The sequence below is a fragment of the Neoarthrinium moseri genome, assembly GCF_022829205.1.
Source record: "Neoarthrinium moseri strain CBS 164.80 chromosome Unknown scaffold84_Wmoseri_CBS_16480, whole genome shotgun sequence".
In the NCBI taxonomy this organism is placed as follows: Eukaryota; Fungi; Ascomycota; class Sordariomycetes; order Amphisphaeriales; family Apiosporaceae; genus Neoarthrinium; species Neoarthrinium moseri.
Window position 1 is genome coordinate 124791 of NW_026055198.1, and position 23527 is coordinate 148317.

Sequence of the window (23527 nt, forward strand, 5' to 3'; positions counted from 1 at the left end):
TACCTCATAGGCTGGGCGATGGCCTAGATATGGAACGGCCAAATAAACGCCCAAATCATATGCAGTATCAGATACCCTCCTTAGGCTTATACCGCATTACACTTGAAACCATTTCAGACATACAGTATTGAACGAGCGTCTGCTTCTCAGGAGAGGCAAACTTGCAGCAGTTATACCACTAGTCACTAGATACTAGTTACTAGATATAGACTTTATCATGGTTGCTAGGACTCTATCAATGAAATTATTCAGCAACTAGAGATTTTACCTCGCTGGCTGGTAAACGGGTCACCGTTAGCGGTTGTCGCCACAGAACGATGTTGCCCATCCAGTCTGGCGAGCCAATCCGCAACATGGCTGATTTCAAGATTTGTTTGGTCTCCTTCACGATATCTTCTCAGCTCCTACGTGTTCTCGTGGTTTGGGTGCAAGGAAGGTAGCACACTGCCAAGACAGTTAGCGTCTCCCGGTTTAACCACATAACACCAACAATTAGCCTTGCTTTCTGGGATAGATCCTCAACTCGTCACTTTACAAACACCCATAGCTCAGTAGATCGACCTCTGTAAGTACAGGCCAGCGAAACGCAAGAATCAATCCAAATTAACAGCTCAGACAACGGGTTCTAGACCTCAACCGATTCACACTGCTGTTCCATCAGGAAATTTTGAAGATCACCGAATTGTTGGTTCTTCATTCGAGGAGAACGCAGCCTAATAGCTTTGAGTTCACATTTTTTGGGGCAAACTGGGACCAATGAAAGACATGTGCATTCTGACAGTAAGAGATTTGATTTAATCGTTTGAAGTGATAATCGCTATTTCCTTGGCGTACACGTACATGTTCCTCGTGCCCATACTCAGCTAACCCAGAGGACAATTTTCCTCAGACAATTTTCCAACGCCACAGTACACAAGAAAGTCGAAGTTCCGTTGCGAATTGCTTATCCGCCTCTATGATAGGTTTGTTTTCGTTCACCTTTTAATTACACATAATAATATAACACGGTATGAGCCATAAAGCGTGATCACTGCCTTATTGACTCAACGCACGACGCAAAAAGATCGTCCACGAAAGTGGTGACTTCTTGATCCTTTTCAAAAGCCTCGACGTTGAAGTCGAAGTTCGTCCCGTTGAGGATTGCTGTCGTCGGCGTTTTGACTCGTCCCATCTCTATCTGCCTGCCCTTTGTTGTATCGACGGAACCTAGTCTCTGCGACGATTTGCGCAGTATGCCCTTCGTTTTGGTTGGTATATTGAGCCGATTGGCGATATGGTTCGTCTTTTCCGTCTTAACTTCAGCCACCTCTATGGCAATTTCTTGTGAGACCATGATACCACCAAACAAAGACGGCTTATTTGTTGGGACTGTGGATTCTGGCTCGTCGTAGACAGGTGAGGTTCTTCCTGAGGACTGAGACTGTCCAGAAAGACCATCCTGGGGCCTATATAAGTTGATTGTTGATGAACTTGAGCTCATAGTCCGCTTTCCAAGTCGCTGGGGAGGTTGGGTCGATGGGTAGAAAGTCATCACGCTTGACATCTCGCGGTGGAGAGCGCGAGAGAAAGCGGCTTGATGAGGCGAGTTTTCACGAACCATCTGTTGGACCTTGAAAAACTGCAATGGAATGAAGTCATACTTCCGAGCGCTCAACTTGGTGTTGATGTCGAGAACTAATTGGAGAGTGATGAGGGAGCAGGTAGAAGATCGTGCGCTGTCGAGGGGAAGGCAGGGCACTTCGACCACTTTAGAGGATAATACCGCGCTGTCCAGGGAAGAGTCATCCAGGTCGTCCCGTAACTTCACTATCGCCGTTCTGAGCTGACTGGCAAATTCAACTTCACGGGTTGAGCCTTCTTGTATCATCGCCAGCCTTATGAGGAGGGTCTGAATTGGTAAGCCCTCCACTTGGACCAGAATGTCCTTCTGCCACTGTTCCAGTTGTCTGTACGGTAGTTTGCGTGTTGGTAAGGCGTTCTTGGTTTCGGAGTCTACCATGACATCAAAGCCGTATTTGTCCAATCGCGCGCGAACGGCAAAGACGCCAACATGGACGCCAGGCTCGAGCATGCCATCAAGCTCTGAGTAACCGGACATCTCGCGTAACTTTTCTTCAAGACGTCGTGTCTTGATTTGCATGCTCGACCGGATGATTTCGACAACTCGGTGTGTATCGGCAAATCGGTAGCCTGCTGCTTCCAGCCTTGCAATATCGTTGGGACTCTCGACATGGCGCACGAGAAACATGAGAGAGCCTCGACCATAGCCTTCATTCTTATGAGCCAGACCCCGTTCAAGCTGACTGGGATCTTTCGAGACGTCTTGCTTCCGAGCAGCCTTGGTGGCAACCTCAAACGTTTCAGACATCCGAATGGCGGGTCTTGTCTCAATACCAGTGTGGAATATCTCGCCCCAAAGCTTGCCCAAGTCTTGAATGTTTTCGGACATTCTCGTTGCTAGAGACTCTGAAGCTAGACAGAACAGCTCACGGAAGATAATATCGTAGTTCTCCACCAACTGGCCGTTCTCTTCGATCAATCGAGTTCCCGAGCGGGCACCGCGGTTGTGGCGGGGGAGGTTGTCGAGGTGTGCCATCATCCAGGGGAGTAGCGTGGAAATACTTGACCAGCTTCGTGATGCCCGGAACATCCAGTGGAATAGGGGATGTGCCGTTGAGAAGAAATCATCGTGGGATCTTTGCGGGAATGTTTCGGCAACTTTCTCGCTGGGAAGGAGACCGTCTGGGCTGACCAGGATTCTTCCTTGCCTGTCGAAGACTGCCAGTGCTAAAGAGACTTGGTGGGCTTTCGTGGCGTATCTCCTCATAGTACGAGCTGACAAGACAGAAACAATGACCAGGATGACGGAAGCTGCCGCGGCCAGGCAAATGACTACGATGGTGGTGGTGTTTCGTGAACCACTATCGCTGTCTCCGACGGCAGATTCCAGCAGGACGTATTGCGTGCCCAAAGAAGCACACCAGTGCATTCCCGATACTGCCCCAGCTAAGAGAACCATACAACCACATCTTCGCAACCATGAGTTCGTCCAGGCGGCCCGGAACACGAAGAACAACGAAAGGGCGACAGTGCTAGCAGTGACAGCGATGACAGAAGCGCCGACGACATTTGCTGTCACGTACCGGCAGTGATAATTGCTGATTGCGGCATCGCCAAGGTAGTGCATTCCACAAATAGCGCCGCCGGACAGGAATCCTGATGTGACAACCCTCCACCACTTGATCTCATTGCTAGCGTTGACGGCCACGAACGCCAGCAACAGCACGAGGATAGGCACGAAGAACGAAGCCGCCGTGATTCCTGTTGAATAAGCGATCTGAACCTCTGGTTCGCCATCGAGGAGTATAATGGCCCGGTTGGCAATGAAGTGCTGTTTGAAATGTCAGTGAGATGATGGGTGTCACGCCTGGACCTGATTGCAATACCATAGACCAAATCGCAATTCCTCCCATGGAAACAGCAGCGCCCACCAGTAGGAAGCTGTTATGCCATTAGCAAAAGACATCAGATCATGTTCAAAACGTGAAACCGTACTGGTTGTACAAGCCCTTAAGCGACGTGCGGCGGTTTATCAACTCAAGGGTTGATCCCGCCCCAAGCAGGCTCACCACATAGCTAAGGACAACGAAGCCGACATTGAAAGACACAGGGACCGTCTGGCCTGTGTAACGGGCGAAAATGTCGTCCATCGCCGTCATTTCGATGCTCTGTGTAGCGGCCTATAGCGTAGATGCATTTGCCAGACCCGTCAAACAGAAGTGACAGAAGTGAAAAGCAAACAGCATCCCCATATCTGGGTCCTGCTGAGGTCTTGTCACTCGACATGGCCTCTGGGAACGACAGAGACTGACTGCCTCGCCTGGTCGCGAACCCCGGCTGCCGAGCCTAGGATACGGCTGCAATTCGTGAAAACTTACCCCTTTGCGAGCAGGGTAACATCCTCAGCTTATTCCTCTTACCTGCGCCATTATAACCGTTACCGAGGGCAAAACCTTACCTGCAGCTCGAGCTGCCTGTAAGACTTGCCTTCGCTTGCCCGTGGGATCATACCATTGTTCGGGAGCTGATTGGTCGGAGGCGGACAGACCCATCAGAGAACAAGGGGGCACAATTTGGGCCACTGTTCGTCTAAACACAATGCAGCCGTACCCTGTGCCCTGATCACAGGCATGGCAGGTCGGTACAAAGGGCATAAGTCGGTTCATTTCACGTCCCCTTGCAGCATTTCGAGACTCGAAATGATGAGTTATGCCGAGCACGAGCCTTAAACGGGGACATCGAAGTAACAAAAAAACACGGCTACCGGCTTGCGAATGCAACTTACCCTTGAACCCAGATCCTATATCTGGCGATGGCTGGTCAAACACTAGTCTATTCTGACAGCAATGATCGACGCTCTAGGTGGACGTTTTGGGCCGTTGGTCTGAGTGCCTCGAGGTTAAATCGTGCGATTTCGACGAATGCGTCTTTGGGGCTTGGGCTCTGGTGAAAGGTTCACACTGGGACAGGCGGCTTATGGCGAACATCGCGGGAGCCGATCCGGGGGGGTTCTGTTTCGAATAGGAGATACCCTGGCGACAGTGGGCCAATCGAGGCACAGTGGGCCCTTACCGAGAATCATCGCGATCCACTTATGAAGAGGTTAAGTGGTCGGCGACTGGCCTGGCCAGCGCGTCCAGAAGGTACAGGGCAGAGGTCAGGGCGGACAATACTACCATCTACGTATGAGGCAGCGCAGCCAAGGGACAAGTTTTGGCCGGTGGGCAGCCTCCCAGAGTCTCGGGGTGCAATCTCACCTGGATGGCACCCCCTTCCCCCTCAGCTGCAGCGGCAGCCTATCAGGCGTGATCCTGCTTGATCTCCACGGAGAGTCCCACGCGGAACAAGGGAGGATTGTGCCGCGGAGAACCTTGCCCACGAGTAGTTAGGAGTACGACAGATATTCAGAAAGGTGGGCATATCCACTCCCGGGCCGAGAATCGTTTCCATCGTAGGGCCGAAACGGTCACGTTATTGGGGGGGAGGTGCCTCCCAATGGGACGGGTGGGACTTGCTTTTCTAGCACTATGCTCCGATGCACTGTCGCGCCTCGGACATTCGCACGAAGCAACATTAAGCGTGAGGCAGGCAAACGTGGAATCGAGGTCAAGGAAAAAATGCTTCAGGACGCTCGCTGCGCCACTCAACCACTGCTTCGTGCTCCCAGGGCTAGCGTCGAGGCTGCAGGCCCGAACCTGGTCTCCGACGATGGCTAAAAGGCGGGACTGAACCAGACTGCCTCCCTGCAGAATTGAAATCAGCGCTGCGTACTATGGTACGCGTGGGAAAGGCTCATGTGGGATGGCCATAGTCTGCAATAAGCGAGAGCCACAATGCAACACGACAAGGCCGGGGCTGCCCAGGCAGGCCAGCCTGGCCAGTCATATCATTCGATTGTGGGGATCCCAGGAATCCGTCCAGCCCCTGAACCTTTCCAATGGGTATAACACACTTTTTCTTTTGTTTTTCTCTCGCCCTTCTGCGGGCCCAGCGTCCCGATAGATTGCACGTCAAGCATGTGGCACAACGTGCAAACAAACTTTCCCTCTGCGTCTTATCAAAATCCCTATCGTAGCCGAAGCTTGTCCTACCTCTTGTCGGTCTGTGGGTCTAGTTGGTAACCATCTCGGCAACTCTCTGCGCACCAGTGTGTGTTTCTAATTACAGCACTCTGCAGTCTGGACCTCGTTGTACGGCAGGCCGGTGGGCATGGAGAGGACATGCACTACTGCACCCAGGTACAGACGCAAGGAATGATATGCACGAGAGAGGGTCGCGCCGTGCCAATGGACCGCGACCCTAACAAATACCAAGCACACCTTTGGACTGTTGCTCTATGCACTTTCCCTGGCATTTGTCACCGGCTCTCTGCAAAAAGAGGCACAGCTACCGTCTGGCCCCGTCCCTCTTTCACCTCCCCCTCCTTCAACGTGGATAATTGTGCAGGGTATCCAGGTCTTGAGACGATTTCCAGGGTCCAATTGGCAATCCCTCTGAGGGGGACCTTCCTGATAACGTAGCATAGCGGTTTCGTCGTGACTATCATGGCATAGGTGGAGGTGCATCTATTAAGCGGTCTGGGAGGCGGCAAATGCATGGCAAATGGCAGCACAGCAATTTATAAGTCGGCACAGTTCCCCTCCTCTACCGGCCACTTTCATACGCCGCACAAATATCGTTTCTTTTTATTTCGCCTTCTCCCCTCCCCCACGTTGCGCACGTAATACCTTGTTACCATAGCTTCAATACCCGAAGTCCCAGCTTTAGACCGTCAAGATGGCTCTTCCTGATTACGTCCTCGACGCCAATGCCGTCATGAAAGATGACAACGCCGCCTGGCGCCATGGCAGAGCCCCCGACTACACCAAGACCAGACAGATGTGGGCGGAGAGTAAGTTCGTCCTGCCAGATCCACACATAGCAACGAGACTAACGCAGCGACAGCCAAGAAGATGAGCCACGAGGCCCAGAGCTTGCCCGATCTCGTCGAGAAGCTCGTCAAGAACTGGGAAGTCGAGGCTTCCTTCAAGACCGACCTCAAGGACTGGCGAACCATCAACCGCTCCAAGTACACCTTCTCCGTCAATGGAGGCCCTCCCCAGTCGGGTGAGCACATGCTCAAGGTCGGCACCTACAATGCCATCATCGAGGCCAATGAGCACTACTGCCCCGTCCGCAATGACTTCGACGCAAGCCACAAGATGTTCAAGAGGATGATGCCCACCTTTGCGTGGGAGGTGCTCGAGGTATACAGCGGTCCCCCGACCGTCTCCTTCCGCTGGAGACACTGGGGTGAGATGAAGGCTGACTACACCGGTTTCAATGAGTAAGTTCTCCCAAGACAGTTGCCTCCGTCGACGATGACACCTTGCTAAAACCGGGGAACAGCAAGGGAGAGAAGATTACCATGAAGGCCCACGGTGGTGCCATTGACATTGAGGGTATGGCCGTCGCCAAGGTCAATGACAAGCTGCAGATTGAGAGTGTCGACGTCTGGTTTGACCCCATGGCCATGTTCAGACAGATGAGGCCGAAGGGCACCGAGGACCCCGCCGAGACCGAGAAGGTCATCGATGCTGAGACCCACGTTGTCGAGACTGAGATCGCAAGACCATAGAGTGTCTTGACTTTGTATATAGAATGACCAAGGTTACTGAATCATGGGAAGAGGGAGATTCCACCACTAGTCATAGATAAAAAGTAAAATGTGAGGACTCCGGCCAGGAGCCATTTCTATCGCCAACTTTGTGTCCTTTCCGATGCACAATGTCCCCCCTCGTAGTTTTTGGCAGAACTTGGTAAAACAGATATCCCAAAAGGAGACTCGATGTGATCAGGACAATGACCAAGCCTGGTATTCGCAATGAGGATCGCCTCTACCTAAACGCATCGCAGATGCGCAGTGAAGGAGTAAATGAAGGCTATATTCCGTGTCAAGAAGCAAAGCTATAGTATGTAAAGCGGAGGGTGTTCCTCTAGGTGGGGTAGGCTAGGTGTTTGGTGGGGTTGCATATCATGTGACACCCATCTCGCGTCTCCGTTTTTCTGCCAACTAACCATAGTATACAACATCTGTCAAGTAGACGCATTCGCTCTTCATCATAATACGAGTAGGCTGTTACTCTGAGGCGAGCCTAACAAGTGGCCGACGAGCTGTTGGTCCTTTGCCTCGGCATTTACAAGATGCCATAGTCTATAAATAACAGTTGACCATACCGCCAACGGTTTATTCACTGTACACAGTAGGCATAAAGACTCGTTTTGAGATTTGAACTTCTTTTCCCCTCCGAAGCTAAACCACCGTGGGTCTGACAGCCGTTTTATAGACCAATTAAACCAATATCATTTCAATCCCAGCCAGAAAACCTCCGATAGTGGCTCCTTTTCGACGAGTCTCATTGGCCAGTTCGGAATACTCCTCGGCTCAGGGTTAAATGAAGAAAGGCTTGAACTCTAACAACACTCAGACCTGCCCACGACTTTTGCTTACGAAAGCACTTGGTGGCCAGATTTTAAACATGTATCGTGCTCTCGACTGATGTATGGCCGATTGTGTTACCCTCCTATCTATTATCAAATTGAGTGATGCTTTACCACAGCATAAGCACCTTGAGCCAAAGAACACGATGCTTCCCATTATGACTAAGCCGAGAGCGATACTCTGCTTGACACCAGTCTTGATTGGTGCACATATCATTTTCGCACGTACTTTATAGTCTGTGTAAGACCCATGGGCGTATTGAAATGCAAGGTTCGTATAGCTAGCTTATATTCACGGAATATCCACCAAGTTTAATAATCCACCAACTATTCCATGACTTTGATGCTCGTGCCTTTTTGACTAACGCGAGTGTGAGGGATTGGTCTCAGAGTGAAAGAGGTGATAACCTTTATTGAGGATTACAATACAACTTAAGCCTGCCGAGGGGCCTCTGCGAGCTCGCAGAGGCTCCTGGCTACTTAATAAGGCCCTTTTCTGCGGGGTAGTGGCGAACGTGCTGATACTTCGCCAGTTCTGAGCTTATTCCCACTATCACATGACAGCGAGCTGGTCAATGTCAGCTGTCTAGTTGTAATCTCCGCGGTCTAGTTCGACCGTATACTGGTCGGCCCCAGCTCTGCTTATCTTTGCACATTGCAGCCGGCTAAGGCAGGCCTGTTGATGAGAATGAGTATAAATACACGACCGAATCCCGCTCTTGATGAGCAACTCTGGAGTTCTCGTTCGGAACGATCACCAAGACTCCTCCGTTTTCTGGCCTTACCAGACCTTGGTATTCAATATGCGTATCTCAACGGTTGGCGTTGTAGCATATCTGTGCGCCAGTGTGCAGGCATGGGAAGGTAAGCTGGGTCGAGCTGTGAACTTGAACCTCTCCACCTTACGTGAGCGTCCCTTGCTGACCGAAGCATATCTCAAGTCACCGCCTACGACAATACCGCTTCCTGCAATCCGGATGACAACACCCGCTATCGCATCATCAACGGGGCCTCCAGCCTGACGGGTTGCATGACCTTTGACCAGGACATGCCCGGCACGGGTTGCCGCGAGTACCGCAATGGTGGCGCCACGAACGGCGGCTGCACCACGGGCTCGCTGATCCCCCGCTCCCTCTTCATGGAGTCCGGCCGCTGCGTGGCTTTCGACCAGCCCGGCTGCGTGGGGCGGTACGAGGATGGAGGCGGCAATTGGTGTACCTTCTTTGGGCGGGACGACTGGGGCCCCGTCAGATCCTTCTGGTGCTCGGGTTGTAAGTCTACCTGTTGACGAATTATGCTTCGGTACGCTGGTTGACTGACTTCCGAATCAGAGATTCTCATACAGCAAGGAGGATGACGCTTGCGGTGGGAAAAGACACTGTCAGCTCGCTTCATAGTCGGTGGGGCTTGTAGAAGCTGAGGCTTAAACATAAAGCTTGAAATATAGTGCTAGTCCGCTGAATCCACCGCCTCGGAGTACCTCTTTGCTTGAACCAAGACAGTTCATGACATCTTTGTTTTAAATACACTTTGCCATAAAATAGGACATGTAATACTTGCTCGGAATGAGAGACCTGGCAGAGTAATGCCTATAGAACAATTGTTACTCTAATCAGATTCTCCATGACCATTGCCGTGCTCTCTAATTCCCAATACCTGCGACATTCCGCTGTGACATGGCCACTCCTACATCAACGTAGGGGCTCGAGGAATGTGGAATCAAATGCTACAAGAAGCATCAGGGCAAGTAGAAAGTTATGATCCTGACATCCAACTCTCTAAGCAAACGCTCCAGGCTTTTGGAACTGCGGGAAGCATCGCGGCGCAATAGTGCAGAACGAGGTCAATGGGTATATTACACTGTAAGAGAGCAATGAATAGACCGATTGCAAGCTGGTGTTATGCCGATGCAGCAATATGAATTGTTGACTTGGCCGAGCAGAGGAATGATTACAGCATGTGTCACGGCCATGCTTGATCCTCAGTGTCCAATGCTAGATCACGGAGGCAGGCAGGCAGGCAATCCATGTTTCTGTAAGCATGCGTTGGACCTCAGCTTTTTTTCGATCCCGCACTACCATTCCTATGGCCCACCGGCCGAGAGCAGAATAGAGCAATTACAGTCATTACTGGCACAATTGATCCATAGGGAAGAAAGAAATTCAGTACAGAAGCATATACGATTTGGAAAATACGGTCAAACGTATGTATATTATCATGATCCATGCTGCCCCTGAAGCAGAACTCCTTGTTTCTTGGTATCCACCCTTGAGATCCCTCCTCGAGAAGAATAAAAAGCAAACCGTAACTCCGAAGCTGATAGTACAAGCACAAGGTTCCTAACATCACCCAGCTGGGGCAGACGTTTGAGAGACCGGTCGATGACAAAGGAGAGAACCCCGTAACAAGACAGCGCTACTTGGCGTACTCTGCGCGCAGGAAACTTCAGTTTGCACCGACAGCGGTCGAATTGAGGATCTGGTCCATATGCGCCGCCTCGATGCCCTTGGTTCCCTTCTCCTCCTCCTTCATCAACACGGCCAGGACCTCGGACGGGGGGTTCAGTCCCAGCTTGTCGGCCCGCTGCCAGCGCTTCATGCGCGACATGCCGACACAAGGCTGTGTTTCGCGGGAGGTTAGCTTTCTAACATTCTGGGCCCGCTGAAAGATTCAGGGGACTCGGGGGGACATGTAGGGAACGAAGTTCCAATGCATGCATGCGTGTGCGGCTGGACTCACCCCGTACTGGCTGCTGACGTCGAAGTACCGCAGCACCTTCTCGGCGAGGCTCAGGTCCTGCTGGTGCACGCGCTTGGCGGTGCGCTCCCGCTCGAGGCGGTTCCAGTACGCCGAGATCTGGCGGTCGGTGATGTCGCGGGCGCGCAGCTCGGCCTCGGACGGGGCTTCTGGCTCCTGCTCCTGCTCTACGGGCGCCGCCGCAGCAGCGTCCTCATGACCATCTTCCTGCTCCTCCACCGAGACCTGCTTCTCGGCTACGGGTTCGTCCTCGCTCCGGGAGATCTGCTTCGAGAGCGGCGACGCCTTGGTCGGGGTCGTCGACGAGATGAGGTCCTTCTTGCCGGGCTGGGCGCCGGATTTGGTCACGCGGTTGTGGAACGAGAGGGTCGCCTGCTTGCCGCCTGCCTGCGACGAGCGGGTGCTGCGGCGTGAAGGTGGCATCTTGTGAGATGAGCTTTGGGAGGTTTCGTCGGCGAACGAAAGGTATGGAGAAACGAATTCTGTGGATCGGTTCACTTTACTTTAAGGATTTCGGTACGAGGTCTTGTATGTTAATTGTGCATGTGGAATTGCGCCTAGTTACGATGATCCAATAATCCAGACTGCAATTGGGGGGACCCTTGGATTCCTGACATGACGTTTAAGACCCCGGCCTAGGGCCGCCTTGAGTTGGAGGGGCAACACGAGCGAGGAACCAAAACACGTGACATCGTCAGTTCAATTAATGGCCCAGTTGACCACCAACAGGACGAGATGTATCGCCAAAAGTACATGTCTGACACGAGTTGAAAAGGACTAGAACCAAGGGTGATCATCCGGAATAGTTTCGTTGTCTTTCACAGTCATGAAAGCACATCATGGTTTTCCTTGGCCTTCTCTCAACGCCGATGCCAGCAAATGCAACCTACAGTATGGATGCAACAATTCTGCCCTCCAAAATCGTCGTACCGCTCAGTTACAACCGAGTTTTGATGCTCCATGTGGCTCCCTTCTTCCCAAGCCTGTCTCTATCTATGTTTCTATTATATTCCAGTAGCCTCGCGATAGAAGGTCAAACTACGATTTGCCCCAGCCGTGACGAACATCTCGTTCTTGCCTGTCTTGGGCAGCCACTTGACGCTCCACAATGCCTTGTCCGTCTCACTATGTGTGGCCACACATGCCGCGCGGTCGATCGACCACACCTTGACTTTACCGTCGAAAGCACCGCTCAGCAGATACTCGCCCGTGTCGCTCCAGTCCACGGATGTGATCCACGCAGCGTGGCCTGTGAGGTTGCCCACGTGCTCGCCAAACTTCATGTCGTAGAGCGCGATCAGACTCGCATCGCCCGCAGCCGCCAGACGAGTGCCGGCTGGCGAGAAAGCCACCGTGCGAACAGGCTTGACGAGACCTAGGAGCAAGTTAGTACTGTGTAGTATCTCACGTAGGCAGAGCACCAAACGTACCCGGAAGTGAGTATTGAAGCTTGCCGGTGGCGTTGTTGAACACATAGACAGCACCACTCTGGTGACCCGAAGCCGTCCACTTGCCGTCCGGGCTCAGGTCCACGCACAGCCCAAAGCTGCCGGAGCCGGCGCTTCCCGTCTCGTATTCTTGGATCTTCTTGCCCTCGGGCGTCTCCAGGCCCCAGACGTTGATGCGGCCGTCGTACGAAGTGGCGGCGAGGAATGCGCCGTCCTCGCTCAGGGCTACGGCCCAGACCTCGCCTGCTCGCTTGCTGGCACTGCCGCTCGACGTGTCGAGCTCACCGTGCAGCTCCCAATCCCCCGACCCCGAGGCCGACAGCTTCCATATCTTGACCTCGCCGCCAAAGCCGGCCGAGGCGGCTATCCTGCCGTTTCGCGAGACGGCAATGTGGTGGCAGCCCAGCTTGTGCGCATTGTTCAGGGACTGTATGAGAGGGAAGGTCTGGTCCTTCGCCGAGTGGACGTGGAGGGTCGAGGACCCCGACGCCGAGAGCAGAGCGGTCGGTGTCGCAGCTAGAGAGAAGATATCGGTAACGTGTGCTGTGGCGAGTCAGTCCAATTGCTCGGGAAACTGTTCAAGCGCCAGCTGCTGCTAAGGCCGTCTGGTAGCTGCAGGATGGTAGAGTGGAGGGGCGGCACGAGCAAGGCTGACTGACCATTGTCCACGGTGTGCGTGGTGAGGTATTGCTTGGACTGCCCTCGTGTCAGTGCTGGTAGAACGCGGCTATATAGAGAAAAAGCTTACCATGATCACCTGCCCATTTATGCGCCTGGCAGTGCAGTCGCTGTGTTGGGAGTGGTGATGTTGAAGATGGAAAGCCTTGGTGGGGTCGCGGTCGGCGGCCGGGAACAAAATGATTGCATCACTCAATGGGAAAAGACACAACCAATCCAACCTGGATTCAACGCCAGCCCAAGACAGTCTTCAAAAAACCAAGAACGTGGTAAGGAAATTTGCATGGGTGATGGTATATGTTGTCTTGTACATTTTATACAACCCTCGATTGGGGAATGATTTTTAGCCCAGAACCTTGACGCCAACCGATGCGATTCTCTATTCACACATACATGTCCTGAGTCCTCTTCTTGTTTTACTTGTGTATACTGCTTCTAATACCCTCATGCCGCGGCACCTGCATCGTCTGGTTTCGAAGTGTTGGGGAACATGCCCTGGATTTCTAGATAGCAAAGTCAGTCAATCAAGGTGTACTTGAGCAGCCAAAGAGTCGCCGACAGGGACACGTACTGCCCATGCAATGCGGGCACAAGGTGTGCATCTTCTTGGTGTGCCCGCAGGCCGGGCACTTGTTCAACGAGGTCACGTCCTTCAGTGCCTTTCCTGCCAGGAGCCTGTGGCGCTTCTTCATGTGCGACGTCTTCTTCTTGGGGACAGCCTTGAGGATGCCCTCCCAGATGTCGCCCAGGATGCCGGGGATGCTCTGGATGGCGGCCGGGATGGCGATGGCGAGCGACGGCCACGTGGGATGGGCGGCCTGGCGCGCAAACAGGGCCGTCGACCTGAAGGAGGAGGCGAAGGTGTTGGAGGCCAGCCGGGGGAACATAGAGGTGAGGGCCGAGGCCACTCGCAGCTGCTGGACGGCGGCCATGGTGTCGCGAGTTTTGCGCAGTCGAGTCGGCTCGAGGGGTCGGTCGGAGCCCGCGGGTGGCTGGAAAATGCGAATGCAGCAGCTGCTGGTTGCAGTAGGCAGAAAGAGAGCTGTCTATCTGAGTAGATCTCTCGAGGCGCGGGTGTCGTGATGCGCAAGCCAGCGGTGCCAGTCGAATCGATCTCCAGTCCACGACCCGTTCTGAGGTTCAGTCAGTAGCTGGCCCAAAAAGTTTCCCGCTGGCCGCGCCGGTGCCCCGTGCGCCCGTCCGGTGCCTTGCAGTGCCAGCGCGCAAAAGCTCATCAGCCGATGGGCAAATGGGGGACCCTGGGCCTGCTGGGCAATCAATCCCAACCCCGGACTGGCACGGCTGGCTTTTGGGCGCACAGACGCGGTTTGGGCCTATCAGCAGGCGGCGCGGGCCCCCTCTTCCCCCCTTATTGACCGCCGTACTATCCATGGCAGCTGGGTGGGAGAGTACCTACCTGGGTAGTGGACGAGGAGGCAGAGGCCCCAGCCAGAGACGAGACCCCTTGAAAGTTGAGCCAGCCCAGCCTGCCAGCCCAGTCCGGCTCTCTCTCCATTCGCTGGCTCTCTCTGCCTGTCTGGCGTGTCTGTCTGCGCTGGACACTGCACACTGCACTGCACCGCACCGCACTTGCACCTGCCAACTCCCCAAATATCCCAGCCTAAACTTTGGGTTAGTCCGTCCACCTCGAGCACGGGAAATTATTGTTTGGCAGCAACGAGCGACGGCCGAAAAGTCCCCTAAACTCCAACGGCAGGGCCACTCACTCCTCAACCGCTCTCCAGCTACGCCAACGACACGCCCACGATATCGTTTCGTCTCCCCCCTCTCTCCTTTTTTCGCATTGACCACGCGTCCTTGTCCGTCAATTCACCTGCTGCCGCCTTGCCATTAGCCTGTTTCTTGGATCCGGCTGCCGACTCCAGGAACTCCAGACAGACTGCACTCCGCGTCAGGAAACCATCCCCATCCCGTCCCCCTTCAACCACCACCCTCAGAAGCCATGGCCGCCCCGACCGTCTACCCCGACACCCACGTCGGTTTCGACAGCATCACCAACCAGATCGAAAAGAAGCTCCTGAAGAGAGGTTTCCAGTTCAATGTCATCTGCGTCGGTAGGTCATGATACTCCTCTCCCCCCCTGCCCGGCTGCCAAACGCTGTCCACATAGCACCTTGGTCTCGCCAGCACCAAGCAAGGGGGGCATAACCTTCTACGCACAGCAGCGCTGACGCAGATTCATCTTCGCAGGCCAGACCGGTCTCGGCAAGTCGACCTTGATCAACACCATCTTCGCCTCCCACCTGATCGACTCCAAAGGTCGCATGGTCCCCGATGAGCCCATCCGCTCCACCACCGAGATCCACCCCGTGTCGCACATCATCGAGGAGAACGGCGTCCGCCTGAAGCTCAACATTGTCGACACCCCCGGCTACGGCGACCTCGTCAACAACGACCGCTGCTGGGACGCCATCGTCAAGTACATCAAGGACCAGCACTCGGCCTACCTGCGCAAGGAGCTTACCGCCCAGCGTGAGCGCTACATTCAGGACACCCGTATCCACTGCTGCTTGTTCTTCATCCAGCCCTCGGGCCACTCCCTGAAGCCCATCGACATTGTCGTCCTGAAGAAGCTGTCCGACGTCGTCAATGTCGTCCCCGTCATTGCCAAGGCCGACTCCCTGACTCTGGAGGAGAGACAGGCCTTCAAGGAGCGCATCAAGGAGGAGTTTGCCTTCCACAACCTCAAGATGTACCCCTACGACAGCGAGGAGCTGGACGATGAGGAGCGCGCCATCAACACCGAGATCAAGGTATGTTGCTCTCAGCACGCCCCCTTGGCATCATGCATGACTAACCCACGTGGCAGAGCCTTGTTCCCTTCGCTGTTGTCGGCTCGGAGAAGTCCATCATTGTCAATGGCAAGCAGGTCCGTGGACGCCAGAACCGCTGGGGCGTCATCAACGTAGAGGACGAGAACCACTGCGAGTTCATCTACCTCCGAAACTTCCTCCTCCGCACCCACCTGCAAGATCTCATCGAGACCACGTCGCAAATCCACTACGAGACTTTCCGTGCCAAGCAGCTGCTGGCACTCAAGGAGAGCAGCGCACAGGGTCACGGCAGCAGGCCCATCTCTCCCGCCGCCGACCGGGAACTCAGCAGAAGCTCTCAACGCATGACCATGAACGGCTACTAAGCCTCATGACCTCTGGTTATTCGTACTTTCAGCAGGGCGTACTCCGGTCTACTGGCGTTGGTCGCTTGCGAGAGTTTTCTTCTACCTTATTCCCCATTTAATGACGACGACTAGTACCCCTTTGACGCTTTACGTGCAAAGACATGGCGTGACATATATCTCCTAGTGCCTCCAAAGAGACGGGGAGAGAACAAAAAATAAAGCGGCTCTCTTACTACTACTGTCGAGGATACCAAAATTGCGAGAACAGCGTGGAGGGGTCGTTCAGGTGGACTAGACGAGAGTTCCAGATATCCACGGGGTAGCCCCCAGGGTGGCTGGCCCCGATTTATGGTTGATAAAGCCTTCTTGTGTTATGTGTCGGCTACGGAGAGCAAGCAAGCAGTATTTCCTCCCTTCGCTGGGAGAGTCGACGCAGTTCTTTTTTTTTTTTTTCTCTCCTTGTAGTATTCGCAAAGCTCTCTTCCATTTTCATTTTCCATACCAATGCCCCTAAAGTTTAATTGAGAGAAGTCAAAAAGCACCTGGCCTTTACGCCTGCTGTATTGAAGCAGTGATGCAGTGTATGCGTTGGCGTAGTTAGATTGCAGAACCACATGGTATATTTCGTCCCTTGGCTCAACCGTTCCGTTTCGAGCATGTAGGTACAAACCTGTACGGTGTTGCGCCGCGAGCAACCGCAGTCAGAGTACCTCTTCACAGCTCCCATTGCACGCTTGTGAGACTTCAAGTCCTTACTTGTGCTTCGTTCGCGACCCGCCTATGGAAAGCGAAGTCAGGGGTACAGACGGGGGGACATAGTCTCTGGTCTAGTTTCTCCCGTTCTCCCCGTCCGCGGAAGGACTTCAGAGCCCGTACGTCTCCCTGCTCTTTGGCGATATACACATTGGAAGTCGGAAGCTCATAAATTCTCTATTTTCCTCGGATTTTTACAAGTACTACGATTTTTCTTTCCGCCGCTGGACTGTGTTCTGATCTATTTTCTTCTATGGCGCTCTGTCATATCCTGAATTTGGCATATATTCTCTCGCCTCCACCGCATCCCTTATGACCATCCCGTAGAATTCCTCTCTCGTGGCCGAGTCTCAGCTGACCGACCGGCTCACTTCTTGTAGACGTAGGCCTCGAGCTCGGCGTAGGCCTTGTCGAGGTCGTCGTTGACGATGGTGATGTCGTGAACGCCGGGGGTCTTGGCGAACTCGAGCTCGACGCGGGCCTGGTCGAGGCGCTTGACCACGGCGTCCTCGTCCTCGGTGCCGCGGCCGCGCAGGCGCTTCTCCAGCGCCTCGAACGACGGCGGCGCGATAAAGACGTAGCGCGCGCCCAGGCTGGACGCCTTGATCTGCTTGACGCCCTGGGGAGTGTAGGCGTTAGTGCCAGGTGCCAGGAAGGGAGAAGAATTGCTCCCAAGCTTGGGGAAGAAGATAGGAACGTGAGGGACGCATGGGGCTCAGAAGGGCGGCTTGGTTTGTAATCGTAGTCGAGCCGGGGCTGTGGACAGAATTTTGCGCAAGGGGCCATATATCAGACATGAAGAGACCGTACGAACCTCCATCTCAATGTCTAGCACGACGACCTTGCCCTTGGCGGTCTGCTCCTCGATGGTGGCCTTGCTGGTGCCGTATCGGTTGCTGCCGAACTTGGCGTGCTCCACGAAGCCATCCTTGGCGATGAGGCCCTCGAACTCCTCCATGGTGACGAAGTGGTAGTGGACGCCGTCCTGCTCGCCGTCGCGGGGCTTGCGGGTCGTGTGCGAGACCGACAGGGTGAAGGTGTCCGGGTGGGCGGCGAAGAGCTTGCCGTACAGCGTGCCCTTGCCGACGCCCGAGGGCCCGGAGATGACGAGGGGGCGTCGGTCGGTAGGAGGAGCTAGAGGGGGGCCGGGGAGTGTCAGTCGGTCTCTTGTCTACTGTCTCTCTCTCTTCGCGCTGCATGCTGGTGGGCGGTGGGCGGTGGGCGGCGCGCGAGCACGCCCGGGGCCGAACGTACTGGGAGCCATTGTGCTGCTTTGGCGGGTGCTGGCGAACGGAGCGGGGGAGGAACAGCAGGCACCGAAGATCCTTCTGCTACCGACTGTGGGTTTGGGGAACCGGATAGGCATGTATCAAAACCGGGGACGGGGTTGCTGCCATCCGGCAGCCTGGCGGCCATGCCATCCCACTCTGGACTCGGGAATTGTGGGGTGGGTGGCAGAACTCGCCGGGCCACGATGAAGGGGCAGGCGGTGAAGGTAGAATGAGGTTGTGGAACCCCCCTTTCGTTTTCTCTGCAGCAGGGATCCGGCCTGTTTTACCCCTGAAATGAAGAGCAGGCGCAGAATTGCGATTGTCAGTGGTTGAACAGACAGTCGCCCGCGCGTTTCATGATCCCGCAAATCCGTGCACATCAGTGGATTTGAGCGCCTCCCAGAGAGTGGCTGTGACGTCTTGAAGATCTGCAAGCGGCAGACAGTTCTATCTTCTAGCAGGTCAAGACGTCCGTTACTGGCAACCAGGTTTCCCTCGACTGCTGCCAAGTTGCGTGATCACTGATGTAATGAGGGCGGCTTGGTGCACCTCATACCAAGAGTGGCGTCACTTCGTAGAACCCCACGTGCTTTTAGATTCAGGTACATTGCATCACATAGGTTGTGGAAGACCGATTTCAACTGCCTTCTCTGATGAGAGAGACGCATATACAGATTAGAAGGGCGGGTGAGTCCGAATCGTCATGGAAGGTAGCCCAAGAATACGTCTGGTCAGTTGGTGGGTGCTGCTGCATGCCGAGGGAGGCAATCTCGTGTAGGATTGCAGCCTACAAGTCTTGGTGTCTTGGAGATGGGCGCAAGTTCGACGAGCACACGAAACTCAAGATGCACAGCCTCTTCCTCAGGTGAGGGTTCGGTCTTGGAAAGACGCCTAAATGTACCAGAGCCTTGGTTAGTTGGTGAGAGTCGCCGTAGGACGGTCGCCCAAGACGCAAATAAAAGGAATCCCAAGAAACACCAAGGACACCAAGCCGACCGACCGGCCGACCGAGAATGCGAACAAGAAGACAAGGCGCAATATGGTTGAGCGGCCGTGAACTGTTTGGGGGATTAGCAAATTAAACGCTCCATTGCTGGGCTCGTGAACGGTGGTTTTCAAAACCGTTAATAGAAGATTATGCAGGCCGTCTGACATTTGCGTGGATTATGAGTGACCCGGAATACCTAAACAACCCCTGCTAGTGGGGGTAAGGGAATTACTTATGCAGGTACGATACGACCAAGACTAGCGTCAGTCGCTGTCAGACTGGCTCCAGGCTGGGGGCCGACAGTCAGACTCTGTTCAGTACAGTTCAGTACAGTACAGGGAAGGGAAGGAAAGGGAAGGGCCTCTGGCTTGATTGGGGGTTTTGTCTCTGCTGCTGAAGGATTTCGGACTCCCGTCGGGAGCTGTCACAGATTCGCAATGCCGGAGGATTGGTAGGCGCAGGAGGTTTGTTACTCGCTGGAGACATGACGAGGAGAGTCCACCGAATAACTCTCTTTACGATGGCTCGCTTTTACTGTAGTTAAGCTTATCCACTGGAAATTCAGTGCAGAGGGCGGCGCGGGCTCCAGAAAACGTAGAAATACCTTAACACAGGTATCTCGAGACGGATGATTGGGCGCCAAGCCTGGCAAACCAGGGATTCGGCCCACCAGCACAGGGTGCCATGGCCCGCCCAGGAACCAAGAAGCAGCCGCTACCGCCTTGGAAGAGCCAATGGGCAGGCCGCCGCACCAACGGGGGGGCACCGCCGGGGGGCCACGGGGGGGCCACCATGCTGGGCAGATGGGGATCATGATGCACTAGAGGCCCAGAGTCAATCTCACACCCTCCAGGCCCTCCAAATCTGCGACAGGCACGTACGGACGGGGTCGACGGTCGAGTGGCAGACGGGCAGGCTCTCCCAGGTTAGCGGGAATAAAGGACCGCTCCCTCCTCGCCAGCCCCGGGGCGCATCGTATTCCAGTCACTCCTTCATCCACCAAGTCGGACGTTTGCGTAGCTGTCTTTCGTGGTGTGCTTCTTTCCCTCTTTTTTTGAACAGACTCTTTCTCGGGCATTTGCCTGCTTCTTCTTGTCACTCTCTCGCAAGCAAAACCAATTGCATTTTCGTGTTTGGACGGCTTCCACCGATCCAATTCTCGTATCACCCGTCTCTAGCTCGGTCACTTGGATACGAACCAGCGAGCCCCCATCGGAAAACACCAAACGATCCAGAGAAGACCTCAAGAAAGGAGACGTCTTTCTCTCGCATACTACAAACTAATAAAGACGACAATCGCACTGCTGAATAGCTGTCAAGATGCTCGTAAGTCGGCCCGCGTTGGTTGCGCTTCCCCCTCCAGTGCCCGCGATCTGCAGCAAACCCTCCGCCACCCACCTTCGTTTTTACACGCAGAATCCCGCGCCGTTGGGTCCCTGCAGTAGCCCTGCGTGCCCGTGATTCAGTCTCAAACCTAAATATCCCACGACAACCTCACAGGCTCCAAACGCTCCAAGACTGACCATGAGCCTGCCAGGTCCAATCTGCCCTCGTCGCCTTGGGCGCGACGGTTGTCGCCGCTGTTCCTAGCCTGACAGTCCAGGGCAACAAGTTCGTCAATGCCGCCACCGGCAGCGAGTTCCAGGTCGTCGGTATGGCCTACCAGATCGGCGGTAGTGCTGGTTACGACCCTAGCCACGGCAAGGACCCTCTCTCCGACGGCAAGGTCTGCAAGCGTGATGCCGCCCTGATGCAGTCGCTGGGCATCAACACCATCCGTGTCTACAACCTGGACCCCTACCTCAACCACGATGAGTGTGCCAGCATCTTCAACAAGGCCGGCATGTACATGATCCTCGACGTCAACTCTCCCCTGGCTGGCGAGTCTATCAACTCGGAGGCTCCTTGGGAGTCGTACTACGCTGGCTACCTGAACCGCACCTTCGCCATTGTCGACAACTTCAAGGGCTACCCCAACACTCTCGCCTTCTTCTCCGGAAACGAGGTCATCTCCAACGTTGAGCAGGGTGGCACCGCCCCTCCCTACGTCCGCGCCGTCACTCGTGACCTGAAGAACTACATCAAGAACCACGCCGACCGCGCCATCCCCGTCGGCTACTCGGCTGCCGATGTGCGTGACGTCCTCGAGGACAGCTGGAACTACTTTCAGTGCGCCATCGACGGCGAGGAGGACAACATGTCCAAGGCCGATATCTTCGCCCTGAACAGCTACTCGTGGTGTGGTGAGAGCACCTTCCAGGAGTCGGGCTACGATCAGCTGGTTGCCATGTTCAAGACCTCTTCCGTCCCCATCTTCTACTCCGAGTTCGGCTGCAACACCCCCTCGCCCCGTGTCTTCACCGAGATCCAGTCCATCTACGGCCCTGACATGATGGGAGTTTTCAGCGGAGGTGTCGTTTACGAGTTCGCCCAGGAGAAGAACAACTACGGCCTCGCTGATGTCGCTGATGATGGCTCCGTCAAGCTGCTTTCCGACTTCGACAGCCTGAAGAACCAGTACCTCAAGGTCGACTGGGCTAGCGTCCAGAGTGTCAAGGCCAGCACCTCCAGCAGCTCCAACCCGCCCAAGTGCGCCGAGTCCCTCATCAAGGAGGAAGGTTTCAGCAACAACTTCACCCTGCCTGTTCTTCCCCCGGGAGCTCAGGAGCTGATCGATGGCGGTGCCCCCGGTGCCGTCATTGGTAAGATCATCGACATCGACGACTACAGCTTCGACTACGCCATCACTGGCGCTGACGGCTCTGTAAGTGTTCACATGAGACTGCCCTGCTGGAGACATGTGGATCTGATGAACTAACTCTTGCAGAAACTGACCGTTACTGTCTCGCCCCTTGCCGACGATTCCACCAATGTTGCTGGCTCCAACAGCGGCACCTCAAGTGGCAGTGGAAACAAGACTGAGAATGCCGGTTTCAAGGTCGGCGCTAAGGCTGCCCCCGTGGTCTTGTTGCCCTTCCTTGCCGGTCTCATGGCCTTGTAAGGATTGAGCTAGATACACGGGAGCGGAGGTTGCGGTAATGCTTTCGGTTGGCGAACCTTGTTTATATGATACTCCATAAGGCTTTGTGTAGTTTAGTGGTCATAGACGATATTGATACCATCAAATGAACCTACAGTCTCTACATGCCTCCGATATCTTGTGTGCTCTCGACGATCCTTTCTCACCGTACTACTTCCCGGAACAATCAGGCCGTCCCTCCGGCGTCGGTAGTTTCTGGTTATGCCAAGATGATAATGTCCACGCGGTAGGGCCGCGCTCACAGGAAGCTCTCAGATCACACATCACTGCTTATAATTTCCACCTCTGGCTGGTGTCGTAGGCCACAATGAAACAAGATCTTCCGTTCTGAGTATTGACGACGAATCACGACTGGAATCATGGTCTGACAGCCGGCTGGAGAGACCAGACACCGCAATGATATTCGATTTTGTGTTCGGTACCTAATCGTTCTTCATAGAGCACTGAGACACGCCGTGGGACGTCGCCTATCCGAGAATCTCGCGACGCAATCCATGCGAACTTCCTACATATAACGGGTTTGGGATCGTGGCTGTCCTGAGCAACTTCTCTGCTTCCCATAATCGGGACATTGTACAATATCAGTCCAGTCGTCTCTCATCTAACGCCCTGCATCTAAGCCGTCATGCAGCTGCTGTACATGCTCGCCGCCTTTCTCCTGCCACTGGGCACATCGGCTCAGGGAAGCCCAGAGATGGACGCCTACTGGGACATCAGCGACCTCAGCGCCGCAGCCGAGCCCCATGGTAGCAGTGCCTAGTAAGACGTCTTCCCGTCCTCCCACGCGTTGACCCCTTTCTCCTCTCGCATACTGGACACAACCGTGAGCACCCACAACATGACACTTACACACAAACACTTATACATCGCGGACGCTAACGCAGCCCCGATCCTCCCCAGCTTCGCCCTGACGCTGCACACGACCTCGGCGACCGCGCGCTGCGCCGGCACCGGCACCACGTACCAGGTGCTGGGCTCGCTGCCGCCGACCAACTGCACGCCGGCGCGCTTCTCCTTCTCGTGGACCGCGCTGCCGGGCGCCTTCCCCCTGTCGAGCGGCGGCGGCGGCGGCGGCGCCGTGCTGCGCATTGCTGACGCCCGCCGACGCCAGCACGCCACGCGCCTCATCCCCGCCGCCGAGATCGTCTGGCGCAACGAGCGGCCCAACCCCAATGGTCGCGTCCAGGTCTACGTCGGACCCCCGCGCTTCCGCGTCCCGGTCGTGGTGGCGGCGGCGGCCGGTGGGGATGACGGTGGTGAGGAGGGCGCGGTGGGAGGGGTTTTGAGGAGGATGGGGAGGGAGTGAGTAGCGAGATTAGCTGAATGGAATCGATTTTTGACAGTACGAACGTATAAAGTTTTTTTTTTTTTTTTTTTTTTTTTTTTTTTTTTTTTTTTCCTTTTTTTTTT

At 54.7% G+C, this 23527-nt stretch overlaps 10 protein-coding genes across 10 annotated transcripts; 5 read left to right on the forward strand and 5 right to left on the reverse strand.

Annotated features, from left to right (window-relative positions):
* Positions 1 to 1027: 1027 nt before the first annotated feature.
* On the reverse strand, positions 1028 to 3719 carry JN550_012366 (uncharacterized protein; the record flags this gene model as incomplete). Its single annotated transcript, XM_049310835.1, has 3 exons — positions 1028 to 3391; positions 3447 to 3501; positions 3556 to 3719. The coding sequence occupies 3 exons, from the start codon at positions 3717 to 3719 to the stop codon at positions 1028 to 1030; spliced, it is 2583 nt and encodes an 860-aa protein (XP_049165701.1).
* A 2617-nt stretch (positions 3720 to 6336) lies between these two features.
* Positions 6337 to 7177, forward strand: JN550_012367 (uncharacterized protein; the record flags this gene model as incomplete). Its single annotated transcript, XM_049310836.1, has 3 exons — positions 6337 to 6451; positions 6505 to 6886; positions 6949 to 7177. 3 exons carry the CDS (start codon positions 6337 to 6339, stop codon positions 7175 to 7177), a joined length of 726 nt encoding a protein of 241 aa, XP_049165702.1.
* Positions 7178 to 8843: 1666 nt separating this feature from the next.
* Positions 8844 to 9453, forward strand: JN550_012368 (uncharacterized protein; the record flags this gene model as incomplete). The annotated part of the gene is made up of 3 exons (XM_049310837.1): positions 8844 to 8904; positions 8982 to 9311; positions 9386 to 9453. 3 exons carry the CDS (start codon positions 8844 to 8846, stop codon positions 9451 to 9453), a joined length of 459 nt encoding a protein of 152 aa, XP_049165703.1.
* Positions 9454 to 10485: 1032 nt separating this feature from the next.
* Positions 10486 to 11220, reverse strand: JN550_012369 (uncharacterized protein; the record flags this gene model as incomplete). Its single annotated transcript, XM_049310838.1, has 2 exons — positions 10486 to 10659; positions 10780 to 11220. 2 exons carry the CDS (start codon positions 11218 to 11220, stop codon positions 10486 to 10488), a joined length of 615 nt encoding a protein of 204 aa, XP_049165704.1.
* Positions 11221 to 11801: 581 nt separating this feature from the next.
* On the reverse strand, positions 11802 to 12996 carry JN550_012370 (uncharacterized protein; the record flags this gene model as incomplete). Its single annotated transcript, XM_049310839.1, has 4 exons — positions 11802 to 12172; positions 12228 to 12788; positions 12905 to 12941; positions 12994 to 12996. 4 exons carry the CDS (start codon positions 12994 to 12996, stop codon positions 11802 to 11804), a joined length of 972 nt encoding a protein of 323 aa, XP_049165705.1.
* Positions 12997 to 13367: 371 nt separating this feature from the next.
* JN550_012371 (uncharacterized protein) lies at positions 13368 to 13855 on the reverse strand (the record flags this gene model as incomplete). Its single annotated transcript, XM_049310840.1, has 2 exons — positions 13368 to 13426; positions 13495 to 13855. The coding sequence occupies 2 exons, from the start codon at positions 13853 to 13855 to the stop codon at positions 13368 to 13370; spliced, it is 420 nt and encodes a 139-aa protein (XP_049165706.1).
* Positions 13856 to 14886: 1031 nt separating this feature from the next.
* JN550_012372 (uncharacterized protein) lies at positions 14887 to 16083 on the forward strand (the record flags this gene model as incomplete). The annotated part of the gene is made up of 3 exons (XM_049310841.1): positions 14887 to 14998; positions 15135 to 15697; positions 15754 to 16083. 3 exons carry the CDS (start codon positions 14887 to 14889, stop codon positions 16081 to 16083), a joined length of 1005 nt encoding a protein of 334 aa, XP_049165707.1.
* Positions 16084 to 17185: 1102 nt separating this feature from the next.
* JN550_012373 (uncharacterized protein) lies at positions 17186 to 18082 on the reverse strand (the record flags this gene model as incomplete). The annotated part of the gene is made up of 3 exons (XM_049310842.1): positions 17186 to 17437; positions 17633 to 17952; positions 18073 to 18082. 3 exons carry the CDS (start codon positions 18080 to 18082, stop codon positions 17186 to 17188), a joined length of 582 nt encoding a protein of 193 aa, XP_049165708.1.
* A 2315-nt stretch (positions 18083 to 20397) lies between these two features.
* On the forward strand, positions 20398 to 22078 carry JN550_012374 (uncharacterized protein; the record flags this gene model as incomplete). Its single annotated transcript, XM_049310844.1, has 3 exons — positions 20398 to 20403; positions 20615 to 21841; positions 21905 to 22078. The coding sequence occupies 3 exons, from the start codon at positions 20398 to 20400 to the stop codon at positions 22076 to 22078; spliced, it is 1407 nt and encodes a 468-aa protein (XP_049165709.1).
* Positions 22079 to 22742: 664 nt separating this feature from the next.
* On the forward strand, positions 22743 to 23423 carry JN550_012375 (uncharacterized protein; the record flags this gene model as incomplete). Its single annotated transcript, XM_049310845.1, has 2 exons — positions 22743 to 22876; positions 23018 to 23423. The coding sequence occupies 2 exons, from the start codon at positions 22743 to 22745 to the stop codon at positions 23421 to 23423; spliced, it is 540 nt and encodes a 179-aa protein (XP_049165710.1).
* Positions 23424 to 23527: the final 104 nt, after the last annotated feature.